At 34.8% G+C, this 18,522-nt stretch overlaps 1 protein-coding gene across 3 annotated transcripts in view; it reads left to right on the top strand.

Annotated features, from left to right (window-relative positions):
- LOC106823391 (complement factor H-like) overlaps window positions 1-13,727 on the top strand; it is a 66,491-nt gene extending 52,764 nt beyond the window's left edge. For all 3 annotated transcript variants that reach the window (XM_070501431.1, XM_070501430.1, XM_014829028.3), the window contains exons 12-17: window positions 89-298; window positions 1,020-1,193; window positions 1,919-2,095; window positions 3,197-3,370; window positions 12,665-12,847; window positions 13,305-13,727. In XM_070501431.1, the coding sequence (XP_070357532.1) occupies window positions 89-298; window positions 1,020-1,193; window positions 1,919-2,095; window positions 3,197-3,370; window positions 12,665-12,847; window positions 13,305-13,501 (1,115 nt within the window). In that variant the 3' untranslated portion in view covers window positions 13,502-13,727. The remainder of the gene's footprint in view (window positions 1-88; window positions 299-1,019; window positions 1,194-1,918; window positions 2,096-3,196; window positions 3,371-12,664; window positions 12,848-13,304) is intronic.
- The last annotated feature ends 4,795 nt before the right edge of the window (window positions 13,728-18,522 follow it).

Consider the following 18,522-nt stretch of genomic DNA (forward strand, 5'->3'; position numbering starts at 1 on the left):
TTTTAAAATCCCAAATGGTATTTAATTTTACTTTTCAGTTTAAACATTGTATTTGTGCTTGACTCTTTGATTTCTATTCTTCATATAGAAAAAATTCCATGTTCTCAACCACCTCATATAGAACATGGAACCATTAAATCATCTGTCTCTTCAGAAGGAAGGAAACAGAGATTTGAACCCAAGCTTTATGTACATAACACCAGATTAAGTTACATTTGTGAAGATGGTTTCAGGTTATCTGGAGGAAATGGGATAACATGCCACATGGGAAAATGGAGTTCTCCACCTCAGTGTGTAGGTAAGGACAGTATACAAACTAAAATCCTACTTTCAGTACAATTCATTAAAAATAATTCCTTTGTCATCAAAGTCATGAGACAGAATCCTTTAGATTTCTAAATATATAAAATCATTTATGTATTTACTATCATTTATATGTTTACATATTTTACCAAATAATTTTTGCACAATCAAATCAATCACGTTTTTGTTAATTTCTTCGATTTGTTATAGAATCACTTCAAATTCTGGCTTTTGTTTTTGGTATTAAAAGTGGATGTGTAGTGTAATTAAACCTACCTATTTGCAGTTATACCTATTCATTTTCTTACCTATTCATGTAAGTTGTAGTGTTTGCTTTGTCATTAGGTTTTAAAAAAATTTCTTATGTTCTTCCTACAATGTCCCTTCTGATTTCTTACAATATATAGTACTTTTCTGAAGACCATTAACTCTCAATGTGTTCTCTTTTATTGTTCATAATTGATTAGAGAGGTATTGATAGTTTTTCATAAACATATTGACATTTTTATTGAAGTTCTTGCTCAAGTTGACAGCTGGACACACACAAGAATGGTGGTTTTAGGAAGCTTTTTTGCATATTCTCTGTAATGTGATGGTAGCTCCTGTGTGATCATTTCTTGAGAAATGAAACTATGAAATATGACAACCAGTACATAAAATTAAATTTCAAAGTTTGTGAAACCTGGAGTCATTCTTTCATTTTTCTTTTTGTTTAGGAATTCCTTGTGAACCACCACCTTTGATTCCGCACGGTGTTCTATCTCATGAGTTAGACAGTTACCAATATGGAGAAGAAGTGATGTACAGCTGTACTGAAGGTTTTGTGATTGATGGACCTGCAGCTATAAAATGTTTAGGAGGAAAATGGCCCCGTCCACCAGAATGCATAAGTATGGTGCATTTAATTTTGTTCTAAGGCTGATAAATATCTTTAACTCAGAGCATAAATAGTACAAATATGAAACTAAGGAATAATTCTAGAATTTAAGAATGTATCACTGGAAAGTTCTGGATTCTGGTAGAGAATTAATAGCCCTAGTAATAAGAAAAGTTTGAAACGTGAGCCAAATTATTTCATTTTCGCATTATCTTGTGTGCACTTGCAGCATCCTCTGATACATTCTCAGACCTTTCATCTCTCGTCCTGTATCACATCTAGCCCCTGCACATCCATCTCATTATTATTCAATTTATGTTCGTTTATCAGTTATCTCCTTACAAATATATAAGTTTCTAAGATATTTAACATAACTGAAATTAAACATATAAATGTAACTTTGACAGAAACACAAAGTAGAAATACATCCATAATGTCAGTGGTCTGTATGGGCAAATAAGAATCTAGATGTAAGAAGTATGGTCTCAAGCATTACATCCATCCATATCTCTCCAGGCTTTCAAAACCACTATTGCCATGTTATACTTTTGATAAATGTAGAACCATTCAATGCAATTAAGTCAAGACTGCTAACATATTTTTTCAAATTATAAGAAAAATGTTGTACAGTGTTCACTGGTTTGATATGTATCTAACCATTATTGAAGAAAGTAATTATTGGCCGTTATGTATTTTTAACACTTTACTGAACAAATCTGTATTCTTTTTTTCTTTCAGAAACAGATTGTTTTAGCTTACCCAGCTTTGATGATGCCATACTCATAGGCCAGAAGAAGGAATCATATAGGTCAGGAGAACAAGTGTCTTATAAATGTCCAAAATATTACCAATTGGATGGATCCAGTATTGTCCAGTGTATTAATGGCCAATGGATAGGAAGGCCAACATGCAGAGGTAATTTGATGAAATTTTAAAATTTATTAATAAAGTATCTTAAGGAATATAATACAGAATTGCCACTAGCATCATTAAACACTGGACATAGATTATTTTTTTCAGCCAAGTTTTTAGGCCAAAGAATTCTTATACCTTAACGTAAAGGGATGGAATTGCGTACTCAATGGTTAATCTTATAGCCCAATAGTTCTCCAAGTGTGGTCCCTGGAATAGCAGCATCAGCATCTTCTGGGAATTGTTAGAAATGCAAATACAAATTTGCAAATACACAGGATCAGTCAGACCTGTTGAATCACAAACTCTGAGGGTGCAATCCTGAAACTGTTTTAACAATTCCCAAGGGATTCCATGCACACTTTGGGTTAGGAATCATAGTTACAGTCTACTATACTTTATATCCACCTGAATGAATCTCACTGATGAATTACACATTGCTCGTTGTAGAGTCCTTTAGCATTTGCCCCATCCCAATCATTAGAGAGTGTTTTTATAAATTATACATTTAATTTCTGTTATGTTTTTACACTTCCTATTTGAATACTTTGATTAATCATCATCTTCCTTCCACTATGGTATTCTTCAAGGTGTGTTCATTCTTGACTTATTCTCTAAGGAAGTGGCTACTTGCAATTACTTTTCTAGGAGCCTAAAATTACAATTCACAAACAGGATGATTGCAAACCAAATTACACTGTCAAGTAATCTCTTTATTATTTTTTGTGGTTTATAAATTCTTTTTTTAATTTATGTAATTTATAATATTTATTTTATTATTTATCAAAGGGAAATGTCTAGGAAAACTTACATTTTCACTGACCTACACACACACATGCGCACACACACACACACATAAATGTCTACCAACAGTCTAATAAAGGATGGGAGAGAGTTTAAGGTATAGTAGCTTAAATCTTACAAAACAGTACTTTATCCCCCTTTCCTCAATCTCACATTTAAGTTTATTAAAAGTAGCAGTCTTTTATGACAGATTAACGATTGATTTTAAATCTTCCTTGAGATATATTTGGAATCTCATTTGTTGATTTGCCATTCAAAAATGATCATTACCTTGGGGATACTTTTTTTCTTTCTCTTCAGATGTTTCCTGTAAGAAACCACCCAAAGTGGAAAATGCTGTTATACCAAATGAGATGTCTAGGTATCCATCTGGGGAGAGAGTACATTATGAATGCATCAAACCTTTTGATCTGTTTGGGGAAACAGAAGTGATATGTTTGAATGGAACCTGGACAGATCCACCTCAGTGCAAAGGTAGAGTATCTTATTTCCCCTCAAATTTGAGAGTATATATTAGGGACAAAATATGTTGATATTAAATACAGAATGAAGTAGTTTTTACGGAATAAATTTTTTAAGTGTAAATAAAATGATGGGGCTTAAATCTAATTCTTTTTGTGGACTGAATAAGTAATACGTTGTGTATATGTATTTATGAAAGATTTGATCAGATTAGGACAGTTTGTATCATGGATAATTTCCTGTTGTAAGCATTAAGACACAGTTATTTCCTGAGGAATAAATTCTTAAAGATACCTTAAGTACATTTGACAGCGCTTTGAAATTCTACTTTGAGACATGGAATAGATAGTGGGGGAGGACATAGAATGTGATTTAATTTGGGCTTTTTTAGCTTATGAATTATATTTAAGGGTGTGTTATTAGCTGAGCTCATCCATGGAATTAGTGTATATAGAAAAAAAGCATCTGAGAACTGGGTCATGGGACACTCCAGTATTTAGAGTTCAGGAAATAAGTGAAGCCAACAAAGGAGATATTATACTAGCCATTTATAGTTTTTTAAGTTAAGTTTTACCTGGTATATATTTTTCCAGTCTTTCACTTTGAGCCTTCCTATGTTTTCATGTTTGAAATGAGTTTCTGTAGACAGCATATAGTTGAGTCCTGTTTGTGTGTCCGCCCTGCCATATTCAGTCTTTTTCTAGTATATTTAGACCGCTTACAATTAAAGTAACTATTGCTATGTTAGGGGCTGTGTCAGCCATTTCATTCTTTGTTTTGTGTGCTTTTCCTGTGTCTCATTCCTGTCTCCTTTTCTTGCTTAGATTTTTTTGAAATTTTAAAATAATTTTATATATAGAGAGAGATATATATAATTCTTGAGTATGTCTCTTTGTACAGTTTTATTAGGGGTTGCTCTAGGTACGAAGATATACATATCTGGCTTATCACACTCTAATGGTATTGACATTTTACCACTTCAAGTGAAATGTGGAAAATTTACTTTCATTTAGGGTCCATTTACTCTCCCCACATTTTAAACAGAAATTATATTTACCCTTATTTTTTATCAATTCTTTTGTTTTTTCTTTCTTTGTCAAGTCTCAGTCCTCCTGTTATCATTTCCTTTCTTTTATTAAAAAAATTTCAGGAGTACATCATTATATTTTGATTTCTGTATATATTACATCATGTTCAAAACCAAAAGACTAGTTACCATCCATCACCGTAAACATGTGAGAATCACCCCTTCCCTCCTCCTCCTCTCTCCCCACTTCCCCTCTGGGAACCACCAATCCAATCTCTGTCTCTATCTGTTTGTTTGTTGTTGTTTTTATCTTCTACTTATGAGTGAGATCATATGGTATCTGATTTTCTCCCTCTGACTTATTCTGTTTAGCATAATACCCTCAAGGTCCGTTCATGTTGTCACAAATGGAAAGATTTCATCTTTTTTATGGCTGAGTAGTATTCCACTGTGTATGTATACCACATCTTCTTTATCCATTCATCCCTCGATGGGCACCTAGGTTGCTTCCCAGTCTTGGCTATTGTGAATAATGCCACGGTGAACACAGGGATGCAGATATCTTTGTGCATTCAGGCTTTCATGTTCTTTGGATAAATACTCCAGCATGGAATATCTGGATCTCATGGTAGTTCTATTTTTAAGTTTTTGAGGACTCTCTATACTATTTTCCATGATGGCTGCACTCATTTGCATTCCCAGCAGCAGTGTGTGAAGGTTTCCTTTTCTCCACATCCTCTCCAACACTTGTTATTTCCTGTCTTGTTAGTTATAGTCTTTCTGACAGGTGTGAGGTGATATCTTATTGTAGTTTTGATTTGCATTGCCCTAATAATTAGTGACATCGAACATCTTTTCATGTGTCTGTTGGCCATCTGTATATCTTCTTTGGCAAAATGTCTGTTCAGATCTTTTGTCCGTTTTTTAATTGGATTGTTAGCTTTTTGTTGTTGTTGAGATGTATGAGTTCTTTACATATTTTGGATGTTAGCCCCTTATCAGATATGTTATATGGTTTGCAAATCTCTTCTCCTAGTTGTTAGGTCATCTTTCAGTTTTGTTGATGGCTTCCTTTGCTGTGAAGAAGCTTTTTGGTTTGATGTAGTCCCCTTTGTTTATCTTTTTCTTTGATTTCCCTTGCCTGGTCAGACACAGTATTTGAAAATATGCTCCTAAGACAGATGTCAAAGAGTGTACTGCCTATGTTTTCTTCTAGAAGTTTTATGGTTTCAGGTCTCACATTCAAGTCTTTAATCCATTTTGAGTTGATTTTTGTGTGTGGTATAAGATAATGATCTGTTTTCATTCTTTTGCATGTGACTGTCCAGTTTTCCCAGCACCATTTATTGAAGAGATTTTCCTTTCTCCATTGTATGTTCTTGGCTCCCTTGTCAAGAATTAGTTGTCCATAGATGTGTGGGTTTATTCCTGGGCTATTAATTCTGTTCCATCAATCCGTGTGTCTGTTTTGGTGCTAGTGCCATGCTGTTTTGATTACTATGGCTTTGTAGTATATTTTGAAATCAGGGAGTATGATACCTCTAACTTTGTTCTTTTTTCTCAAGATTCCTTTGGCTATTCAGAGTCCTTTGCTGTTTCACATAAATTTTAGGATTCTTTGTTCTATTTCTGTGAAAAATGTCATTGGAACTTTGATATGGATTGCATTGAATCTGTAGATTGCTTTAGGAAGTATGGATATTTTAAGTGTTTTACTCTTCTAGTCTAAGTGCATGGAATATCTTTCCATTTCTTTACATCTTTTTCAATTTCTTTCGATGATGTTTTATTTTTCAGTATGCACGTCTTTCACCTCTTTGGTTAAATTTATTCCTAGGTATTTTATTACTTTTGCAATTGTAAATGGGATTGTATTTCTATTTCTCTTTCCACTACTTCATTGTTAGTGTATAGAAACAAAACTGATTTTTCTATGTTGATTTTGTATCCTGCAACTTTAGTGTATACTTTTATTATTTCTAAAAGTTTTTTGGTGAATTCTTTAGGGTTTTCTCTATATAAAATCATGCCATCTGCAAATAGTGACAGTTTCACTTCTTCCTTCCAATTTGGATCCCTTTTATCTCTTTTTCTTGCCTGATTGCTCTGCCTAGGACTTCCAATACTATGTTAAATAAGAGTGGTGAAATTGGGCATCTTTGTCTAGTTCCTGTTCTTGGGAAGCATAGCTTTCAGATTTTCTCTATTGAGTATGATATTGGCTCTGGGTTTGTCATATATAGCCTTTATTATGTTGAGATGCTTTCCTTCTGTACCCATTTTACTTACAGTTATTTTTAACTACATCTTTTTTTTAAGATTTTATTTTATTTATTTTAAACAATTTTCCTTCTTCTCTCCAAAGCCCCCTAGTACATAGTTGTGCATTTTAGTTGTGAGTACTTCTAGTTCTGGCATGTGGGACGCCACCTCAGCATGGCTTGACGAGTGGCGCCATATCTGTCAGTTTTGTTTATCTTTTCAAAGAACAAGCTCTTGGTTTCATTAATTTTTTCTATTTTTTTTATACTCTTTATTTCTGCTCTGATTTTCTTTATTTCCTTCCTTCTACTGATTTTGGGCTTTGCTTGTTCTTCTTATTCCAAGTCCTTTAGGCACACTGTTAGATTGTTTGGGATTTTTATTGTTTGTTAAGATAGGCCTGTATTGCTATGAACTTCCCTCTTAGAACTGCTGTTGCTGTATGTCATAAATTTTGGAGTGTCTTATTTTCATTTTCACTTGTCTCCAGATATTTTTTGATTTCTCCATTGATTTCTTCATTGACCCAATGGTTTTTCAGTAGTATTTTGTGTAATCTCCACATATTTATGGATTTCTGATTTTCTTCCTCTAGTTGATTTCTAGTTTCATACCATTGCTGTCAGAAAAGATACCAGGTATTATTTCAATCTTCTTAAATTGATTGATACTTGTTTTGTTGCCATCAGTGTGGTCTATCCTGGAGAATGTTCCATGTGCATTTGAAAATAATGTGTATCCTGCAGTTTTTGGATGGAAAGTTCTGTATATACCTACTAAGTCTAAGTGGTCTAATGTGTCACTTAAGGCCAATGTTTCTTTTGATCTTCTGTTTGAATGATTTATCCACTGGTGTAAGTAGAGTGTGAAACTCCCCTACTATTATTGTGTTGCTGTCTGTTTCTCCTTTTATGTCTGTTAATAATTGCTTTATATATTTAGGTGCTCCTGTGTTGGGTGCACCAATGTTACAAGTGTTATATCCTCTTGTTGGATTGTTCAGTTTATCATTATGTAGTGCCCTTCTTTGTCTCTTGTTACAGTTTTGTTTTAAAGTCTACTTCTTCTGATACCAGTATTGCTGCCCCAGCTGTTTTTCATTGCCATTTGCATTTCTCCACCCCTTCATTTTCAGTTTGTGTATGTCTGAAATGTGTCTCCTGTATTCAGCATGTATATGGGTCTTGTTTTTGCATCCGATTAGTCACCCTATGTCTTTTGATTAGAGCATTTACTCTATTGACATTTAAAGTAGCTATTGATAAGTGTGTATTTATTACCATTTTGTTACCTTTTTTCTGGGTATTTTAGTGGTCCTTTTCTGTTCCTTTCTTCTTTTGCTCTCTTCCCTTGTGGTTTGATGTCTTTCTTTAGTATTATGTTTGAGTTCTTTTCTCTTAATATTTTGTGTATTTATTATAGGTTTCTGGTACGTGATTACCATGAGGTTCATATATAATAACCTAGTATATAGCAATCTATGTTAAGTTAGTGATCTCTTATGATTGAACTCTTGCTAAAAGCTCTACACTTTTACTCCCCTCCTCTAACATTTTATGTTTTTCATATCATATTTATCCTCTTTTTTGTGCATGTATATTCATTACCTTCTTATCATGGTAATAGATAACTTTTTGTACTTTTGTCTTTTGACCTTCATATTGGCCTCCTACGTGGTTGATCTGCTACCTTTACTGTATTTTTGCCTTTACCAGTGATTTAATTGTTTTTTTGTGTGTGATAATTTTCTTATTCCTATTTGTGGTCTTTTCTTTTCCACTTATGTTCTTTTTGCATTTATTGTAAGGCTAGTTTATTGGTAATAAGCTCCTTTAGTTCTGCTTGTTTAGAAAACTCCTTCCATTCCAAATGATAACATTGCCTGGTCGAGTATTCTTGGCTGTAGGTTTTTTCCTTTCAGCACTTTATATATATCATGTCACTCCCTTCTACCCTGTAAGATTCTCCTGAGAAGTCAGCTGATAGCCTTATGGGGTTTCCTTTGTGTGCAACTTGTTGACTTTCTCTTGCAGATTTCAGGATTCTCTTTTTATTTTTAATTCTTTAAATTTTAATTACAATGTATCTTGGTGTGGGCCTCTTTAGACTTATCTTGTTTGGTGCTCTCTGTGATTCCTGTACTTGGATGCTTAGGTTAGGAAAGTTTTCAGATATTATTTCTTCAAATTGATTCTCTGCCCCTTTGTATCTCACTTCTCCTTGTGGGACACCTATAATATGGATGTTAGTGCCCTTGATGTTGTCCCAGAGGCCCACTAGACTGTCCTCATTCTCTTTTATTCTGCTTTCTTATATTTGTTCAGCTTAGGTGATTTCCTCTAATCTTTTGTTCAGCTCTCTGATCCATTCTTCTGTATCATCTACTCTGCTGTTGAGTCTGTCTAGTGAAGTTTTCATTTCCCTTATTGTATTATTCAATTCTGATTGGTTCTTTTTTATATTTTCCAATTCTTTGTTGAAGTTATCATTGAATTCATCCATTCTTCTCCCAAGATCAGTGAGCATCCTTATGACTATTTTAGTTTGTACTCTTTATCAGGTAGATTATCTCTGTTTCATTTAGTTCTTTTTCTGAGGATTTACCCTGTTCTCTTATTTTGGAACATATTCCTTTGTCTCCTCATTTTGCCTCTTTCTTTGTGCTTATATCTATGTATTTGGTCAATCAACTATGTCTCCCAGTCTTGGAGAGGTGGCCTTATGTAAGAGATGTCTTACCAGGCCCATCAGTGTGCTTCCCTGTTGTCACCAGTTCCAAATATTCCAGGAATGTCCCCCGTGTGGGCTACATGTGTCCTTCTGTTGTGGTAGGGTTCTCTTGCTGCAGGTACACAGGGAGGCTAGACTGTCACCCTGGCTTGCTGGTTGTAATTCTCAGCTGCATGCTGCGGCCATGGTCCCTTTAGTCACTTTCTTGGGCATGGGGAGCCCCAGGACAGTTGGCTGCAGTCTAATAACACATTCCTGCTGCAGTTTTTCTGTTAAGTGAGTAGGTGCCCAGTGTGGCAGGTTGCTAGGCTCAGTGGCCTACAACAGCTGTAGGTCTCTGGCCTGCAAAGCTGTTGTCAGCTCTTTCAGGAGTGCAGCTGAGTGAGACTGGTTCTAGGCATGGTAGCACACAATTTTTTCAGGCATTGTAAGTTGGTGCCAATCCCCTATGTGGCTGTTTGAGAAGAACAAGTCTGCTACAGCTGACAAGCCCTACCACCCACAGATCTATCTATCACACAACCTATTAATGAAGTCCTGCCCTTTGTGCATTCCCTGTCCCACTGAAGCAGACACACTCATCCCACTGCAGAGGTCCTACACATCCTGCCTGTGTGGGCTCACAAGTTTTCTGAGGGCTTGCTCTTGGGTGGGACCAGTCCCTAGGGTGGGCTGCCTGTCCTAGCTGAGCTGGATTAAACTGGTGCTCTAGTGGCTGTGGCAGACCCTGGGCTAACAGGCCAGGGGAAGAACTCCAATGGCATCTGCCAGCATCTGTGTCAGCGCACCAGTACTAGGTGACAACAATGGCTGCTGCCGATGTCTTAGGTCCTGGAGAGGTGGTCTCACCCTGGGGAGGTCTCACCCCTTGCTGAGATGCACACAAGCCTATCAAGTGAGTCTCTTTTCACCAAAGGACTGTGCACATCTCTTTTGGGTGATTTTATGTTACTTTTCAAAACAGGTGAATTTGTGTGGGGGCCGTTTAAGAGTAGGCTTTTATTTCCCTACATCTGATAGCTTTTCTGTGGGTATTCCCCATTGTAGTTAGTATTCAGCAAAGTCAGATATTATGACACTTATCTTGGCTGTGCTGAGTCCAAAAGGTGCTTATTGTGGCAATGCTCTCCTGCTCAGATCCCCCATTCCTCCAGGGAACACTTTGTACCTTAAGATTGCTCCTGACCATGAAGTGCCGTGGCTAAAATATGACTTTTTCCAGTCCTGGAAGGAATTTCTGCCTCTTCCACCTCGCTCTTGTCATGGGGCTTCTTTACATTCAGTTTTCAGTTCTCTCTCTGGGTAATTGTTCCAAGAATAATTGTAAATTTGTTGAATCCGTGGGAAGAGGTGAGTTCGGAGTTTTTCTACACTGCCATCTTCCCAGAAATCCTATCTTTTCCTTTCTATTTGAAGAATTCCTTTAGTAATTCTTCAAGCATAGATCTGCTGGAGACAAATCTTCTCCATTTTCCTATGTGTGTGAACTTCTTTATTTCTCCCTTTATTCCTAAAGAATAATGTCACTGGATGTAGAATTGGAGTTGACAGTTCTTTCCTTCCTGCACTTAAAAAATGTTGTCAATTCTCTCTGGCTCCATGGTCACAGATGAGAAACACACTGACATTAGAATCCTTTTCCCCCTATAGTTTTGTATAATTTCTATGTAGCTTCTTTTGAGATTTTTCTTTAGTTTTCAGTTGTTTTATTATTATGTGTCTTGGCATTAATTTCTTGAGATTATCCTGTTTGGCATTCACTCGCCTTTTTAGTATGTGGGTTTATGCCTTATGCCTAATTTGGATATTTTCAGCCATTATTTTTTGAATTTTTTTCTCATCTCCAACCCCTTCCTTTTCTCTTTCTGGGTCTCCAGTCTCTTGCCGTCTTCCCATAGGTCCCTGAAACCCTGTCCATTTTTTTTGTTTTCAGTCTATATTCAAAGTGAGTAATTTGTATTGTTTTGTCTACAAGTTTATTTATCCTTCTATCATCTGCAATCTATTATTCATCCCATCCAGTGTAGTTATTGTATTCTGTTATCTTCTTAAGCTCTATAATTCCCATTGGAGTTTTAAAACCACTGTAAAATAATTCCAACATCTGTATCATCTTAGTGTTGTCTTCTGTTGATTGTCTTTTCTCTTTTGAGATTTTCCCCTTCAGTAGTAAGATGAGTGATTTTCAGTTGTATTATGGACATTTTGAGTATGATGTTTTGAGACTCTGAATTTTATTGAAATCTTTTATTTATCAGACCTCCACTACTGTCATGCAGTGTGCTAGTTCAGGCTTCCCACTTGGCCTCCACTGACACCACAGAAAAGGGGAGAGGTGTCTTGTTCCCTCAGAGTGTGGGTGGAAGTACAGTTTCCTCACATGGTCTCTGTTGATCAAGGTGGGGAGTGGGTTGGTCTCAGGTTTCTTCTATAGTGCTTTTCTAGAGTAAGTGGACTATTGTAAAAAATGGTTGTGTCTTGCTAGGCTGCTCTTTTCATGGGCTTCTTTTGGCTAAAGAGACAAGGCTCTTTGTGGAAATGTTTTCAGTTTTTTTTTTTTTTTTTGCCTGAACTTTATATTATTTATGCGTTACACTCTCCTTCAGTCTCCAGTTTAGGATACGTGGAAAGAAAAATGAAAACCAAAAAACCTCATTGCAGTGTAAGTCCCCGAATCCCAAGGTCCCTAATCAGATCAAGTTCCTCTCTACATCTCTTACAATCTCTTATGGTGTTTTTTATAAGATTTTTAGCTATTCTTAGCAGAAGGAATAAACAGAAATATTTCTACTTCATCTTGTCCAGAACAGGAAGCCAGTAATTCTCTTTCACATTGTGAATTTCACATAAATTAGAAATTTCACATAAATTTCTGCTTGAATTTTATTAGAGGAGTTGATGTTTCTTTTTTAATCAAAATGAAAATCAATAAAAAATGACTAGAGATCCAATAGGCACCGTAGTGTGTTGTGTAAAGAACAGGAATATTTCTTTGTTTATCTTATCTATCCCCCTGTCTAGCATATATTTACTAATAAAAACATTTTTTAATACTGGAGTATTGCAAAAAAGACAAATTTGTTAATAGTTTATAAGGCTTTCTTGTGGGGTGAAAGGAAGGGCTTAAAAACGTGACTCAGGTTAAGTGATTCAAATTTCTTCAACAAATCATTTCTGTCATCAGAAATCACAAGTCTTGATATTAATATTGTAATATATTTTTATTTGCTTTATTTTGATCTGTGTTTTTCTTTGGTTTTTCAATAAATGAAATCATATTTTTATAGTGTCTAAAAGAAAATGTGGTTCCCCTCCACCGATTGACAATGGAGACATTACCACATTCCCATTACCAGCATATTCTCCAGGATCAACAGTTGAGTACCAATGCCAGTCCCTCTATGTACTTCAGGGAAACAGGATTATGACATGCAGGAATGGAGAGTGGTCAAAACCACCAAAATGCTTAGGTAAATATTTTAATAGTCTCATGAATCTTGGGAAAATCTGTGTAATGAGTATGACGTGCTGTTTATAACAGAATTTTCATGGATTAACAAGCAAACATTCTATTGAATGCTTGCTACCAAATATCAACGTGTGAGGAAATAAGGTTTGTAAAATTCTTGTTGAAGCAACAACTGTAACAATATATTCTTTAATGAAAGATTTTCATGTGATAATTGAAATTATGAATCTGATTATAAACTTAGGTTATCACACGTTAGACATCACACCTTGCTTTTACATCATTAATTGTTTAAAATGATTTAAATCTACATGATGGATTTTCAATGAGTTGTTTTAGAAAACTTTTTAAGAATGAAGCCCTGAACCAGTGTAAAAGACTCTACTTGAGTCTGAAATTTTGTGGACAATATTTGTGTTCTCCTTAATGTTTTATGTTTTGTTTTTTGTTGCCTTCAGATGCATGTGTAATATCAGAAGAAATCATGGAAGAACATAAAATACAATTACGATGGAAATATCAGAAAAAAATTTATTCTAAAACAGGGGAGACTACTGAATTTATGTGTATACCTGGATATCATAAAAAGACAGTGCCCGAAACATTTCGAGCAACCTGTCGAGAAGGGAAACTGTTGTATCCCACCTGTGGATAGAATCATGGTTAAACCGCAGTCATAGAATTCACATATATACATTTATTCGAAATTTGTTGTTATTAATCCTCTTCTTCTTAGTTTATTTCTTGAAGTATTGTTTAACTCATTTTTACTCATACATCAGAATTTGTGTTAAATATTATGTAGACAATGTTAGACACCAATGAATCACTTCTAAGAGGACCTCATTAAAACTTGGCTAACCAAAATGCTCTGTGTCCTGTTCATCAATACCTATGGCTAGAAACTAGGTGCAATCACTTCAGTGCCTGCTTCCATCCATCCTTCTCCCAACTTTCTCAAAGCTTCGCCGCAACTTCTGAGGCTTTCTGAGACTCTCTATTTCAGAGGAAATGGAAAAAAAGGGCTATCTTCATCTTCAAAATAATATCACTTCTTCACAAACACATAAAAACCAAATTATATTATATCTATGTTAGTAATAAGATTTAAGTAGTTATTACTTACTTTTTCTTATTTATCAATAGATAAATAACCAAAATTGATAAATATACCAAAAAGTGATGAAATGCATGATCTTTCACAAGACGTCTATCTAACACACATCATTATTCAAACAAATCATAAAAAGGAATCATAATGTAATTGACTGCACAGCTAGCATAACCTTGACTTGAAATATGATTTTAAAAAGCCCCCAATATCAAGTATAAACACACACACACACACATACTATGCTTTGACCACTCAGTAAATGTTTATAGAACAAAGATTGGCAGGAAGTACAATAAGATATTTGCAATAACTAGAGTTAAATTTAGAGATAGTAGGGGTAAGAGTTGATGTTTAACTCTTTATACTTAGCTGTATTCTCCAATTTTTCTATTTTTAGTGTTTCTCACCTTTGAACCACAAGCATATGTTGTTTTAAAATAAAGATATATAAAAAGTGAGATAATGCATGTGGAGAACTCTCAAGACCTCTTTAGTAATGATCTTCAGATCTAATGACTTTTTCATGATTTTGCTGGTATAAAGGCTTTTGGAATTTATTCAACCTCAGGAGTCTGAAATATGATTTTTATGTTCATACATTTCAAACAGCATAATTAGTTAAAATCGTTTGACTTTAAACACTTTTAGTTTCTACAAAAACATGAAAACTTTAAGATAAAAATAAAGATATAAATAATTAAGGTAAAAATATCTTAAGGTGATACCTCGTTACTTTGTATTGCATCAAATCAAGTGACAATTTTAGAATGAGAGCCCTGGCTGTCGCCAGTGGAGCCAATTCATATAAATCTAAATCACTGATGACAGCCAATTTTCTCACATTTAAAGGAACATTGTCACAATTGGCAAGTAATCTTTGCTATTAATGTTAACATTTGTGTATACCCTATTTCTCCAAAACCTTTCACATAATGGTTGTGTAATTTATTTTTGATTCTTGCCTATAATCAATTATTTCATTATTGGCTGAAAAGTAGTTATTTTTAAGATCAATTTTATCATTTTTCTGCATTTATTAATTGTCTTCTTATGTAAAGATGAATGTTAATTTACCAACTCTGTGTAAACTAAACTTTCACTTAAAAAGATATGGTACATCTCTATTTTGGCTGTTTAATTTCCAATTTTTGGAGCAGAGACTTGATATGTAGTGACCTTCCACGATGACTTTAAAGAGGTTTTTGCTTCTTTTTTAAAAATGAGATGTGTATCATCATAGCTTGATGATTTTTTACTTATTCAATTTTTCACAATCAATTATGCTCATTAGTGTATTTGAAGCTCAAACTATCCCACATTTGGCAAGTGGGTAACTCTTGAAGCTGGCTCCTGAATGCTTTTGTTGTGTCCTAATTAGTCTTCAAGTATTTCTCTTCTTTTTAGCACAACACCATGTTCCAGGCTCATGGGGCACTTCGCCTGCTCAACACCCCTAATCATATGTCTTGCCAAGAAGGTCTGATTTTTTAATTGAGGAATAGTGTGTAGAACACAAGAATTGTGCTTTTGGTGCTAGACGGGAGTATTCAATAGTGTTGAAATGTCTTTACTTCTAGGGTCTTTTTGTTTTTAGACTTTTGAAATAAAAAGGAAATTTGAAAATCCTCAGTTCCTATTAGGTTTTACGATTCAAGTTTAAAAACGGGGTTAAAACAACCTTTTTAATACATTTTCTGTCTTTTCTCTTTACTTAAATATTCTTATTTTTCCATGTTCATGAAAATAATATCGAAAGTGGATGTAAACATTACTATTAGCAGTTAAACCTGTTGAATGAGGGTTCAAATGTCTTTGCATTTATTTTGTTCCAGTCTATTTGACTCTGAGCGTAAGTATCCTCTTCAAAAAGACTTGAAATAATTCTGATCTCTGGTTGCCTTACTTACCAAATTAACAGAATTTTACATTTATTTGCATTAGTATCTTTTTTTTTTTCAATTTTAGAGTTTTCTCCTTCTTTCTCTCTTTCACATTTTTTGGAATGTGAAAAATAGCTACATGTTTTAAAAGTCATAATTATACCAGAAGGGTCTATGTAGAGTAGTCTTACTTCCATCATGCCTGTTTCCTCATTTAATGAAATTATAATTTTATTAGTTTCTGAAATCCCTCCAGTGTTCACTAATCTCCTTTTTTTTAATAGAGAAGGGAGATTGCTTTAAGCATTTATATTTATGTTCTAGTTTCATTTTAGAATGTATCCACTCAGGCCATTCTGATATTTTACTATTACAGATAAGGAATTATATGATGAACACACTCGTGTGGACCCATTATCAGGCTATATTGCTGGAAGTGAAATGAATGGATCATTAGGCAAATGTATTTGTGAATTTCTTAGATATTTCGGATTCTTTTCCATAAGAGTGTTGTACCTTATTCTATAGTGTTCTAGAAGGACTATTTTCCTTGGCCTTGTCAACAGAGGATGTCGTCAACTTTTTGGATATTTTTCCTATTTGGTAGATAATAAATGGTACCCCTGTGTAGATTTAATTTGTATTTTATTATTATGAATGTGCTTATTTTCATTCAAGGTGTTTAAGGCCCATTTGCTTTGTTTTGTTATTTTCTCTTAATTTTCTGATGAAGACACTAGTCCCTTTTTCCTATTATTATTCTTTGATTTAGAAATAATGAGATTATCACTTTTCATTTTCTATTTCTGTGATATGAATTAGACATATTTCCCAATTTGTTATTTGGCTTTTGAGTTCATGTTAATTTATCTAGACAGAAATTTTCAAATTTTATGCACGTAGAATTATCAATCATTTTTTATTTCCTCAAATTCTGAGTCAAAGATTTACATGTCCTATTCTTAACAAAGGCACCCATTGTTTTTGTATTAAATGTATGGAAACTTTTTCTTACTTGGAGATCTCTAAAATTAAAAAACAAGGTGAAATTATGTATATATTTTACTTTTTAAGTGACTCTCCAGTTGTCTCGACAGTATTTCTTCAAAACACTATTTTCCTAGTCATTTGAAATGTGACCTTAATCACGTAACAGTTTCTTTTGGGAATGTGTCTCTTTTTATACTTTCTATTCTAATCTACTTTCTTTCCATCCATTCTTGTGCCAGCATCAACTGTATAATTGTAAAGGCTTCTTAGATGTGATATGCAGTGGGACCAGCCATCAGGTAACCTTTTCTTCATTTTTAGAGCTTTCCCGGCTATCGTTACCTGTCCCTAGGAACTTTAGAATGAACTTGTCTGACTCCAAAATAAAAGCTGTAGGTATTTGCGTTGCCCACTCTGTTGAAGATCAGTGGTCTTCAGTTCAGACATTCATTCTAACAGGAAACTAATAGGAGGTTCTGGCAAAAGTTGTCCCAGATCTGCTGAACGATTAAGGGCTGAAACTACAGCACATCATAAAGCACAGCACCAGGAGTCCTTGCAGCCATCCATGTCTATACTGCATCTCCCTCAGGTGACACCTTAGAAGAAGAAAATGAACCTCTGTGACATGACGGGTGTCGTCTAGACTAGGACTCTTCAATTCCATAGGGGTCCATATCTATCAAAAGAGAATTTTATCGGAGCTTCCAGGACCTGGCAAGGCGGACGATGGTATACAAATTACAAGACTCTAAAACCCCAAAGTTATGGCTGTCCCCCAGGTATTATCAATCTCAGCCTTGCTCCTGCTAACACATATGATATTTCCTATTTCCCAGGTTTCCAAGGCAGCTGATTTAGAAGACAACAAACCCTGGGTTCTTTTCCAATAAAAAAAGGAGAAAGGGATTTGTGAAAACTTTCTCAGAGTAAATTTTTAAGTTGTATAAATGTGTATATGAACTTTAGACATTGACAAAATGCTGCTGAGGCATCCTATTCAAGATTTTATATTTTTATTTTTGTGCAAGTGTTTACTTGCGTCCTCTAGGAGGAATACTATGTTGTCTTCCTCAGATATGTTTTGTACATTTCCATGTAACAGTTAGACTCAACACATTGGTTCCCTGACCAGTGCAATGAGGGCTATTATGGTGGAAAATGCCAAGCGAAAGCCAGTAGAACTGCCTCTACTTAGAAAAATAGCAAACCAAAAGCAATACTGCATTCCTGGAGAGACTGAAGACATGAGGGCAACCATCAAATATTTGAAAGATGCAGGAGTGGTGATTCATGCCACATCCCCATCAACCTGCCTGTTTGGCTGATGCAGAAAACAGATGGATCTTTGAGAAGGACAGTGGATTATTGTAAGCTTAACCAGATGGTGGGTCCAATTGTAGCTGCTTTACCAGATGTTACTTCATTGCTTGAGCAAGTTAGCACATCTCCTGTAATATCTTAGAAACAGCTAGTATGCTATGATTGATCTGGTAAATGATTTTTTCCCTATCCTTGTTAGTAAACACCAATAGAAGTTATTTTCTTTCAGTAGACAAGGTCATCAATGCACCTTTACCATCCTATGTCAGGAATATATCAACTCTGCAGTCCTATGTCATAATTTAGTTTGTAGGGACATTGATTATCTTTTCCTTCCACAAGGAATCACTCTGATCCATATATTGATCA

The sequence above is a fragment of the Equus asinus genome, chromosome 30 (genome assembly GCF_041296235.1).
Source record: "Equus asinus isolate D_3611 breed Donkey chromosome 30, EquAss-T2T_v2, whole genome shotgun sequence".
Classification (NCBI taxonomy): domain Eukaryota; kingdom Metazoa; phylum Chordata; class Mammalia; order Perissodactyla; family Equidae; genus Equus; species Equus asinus.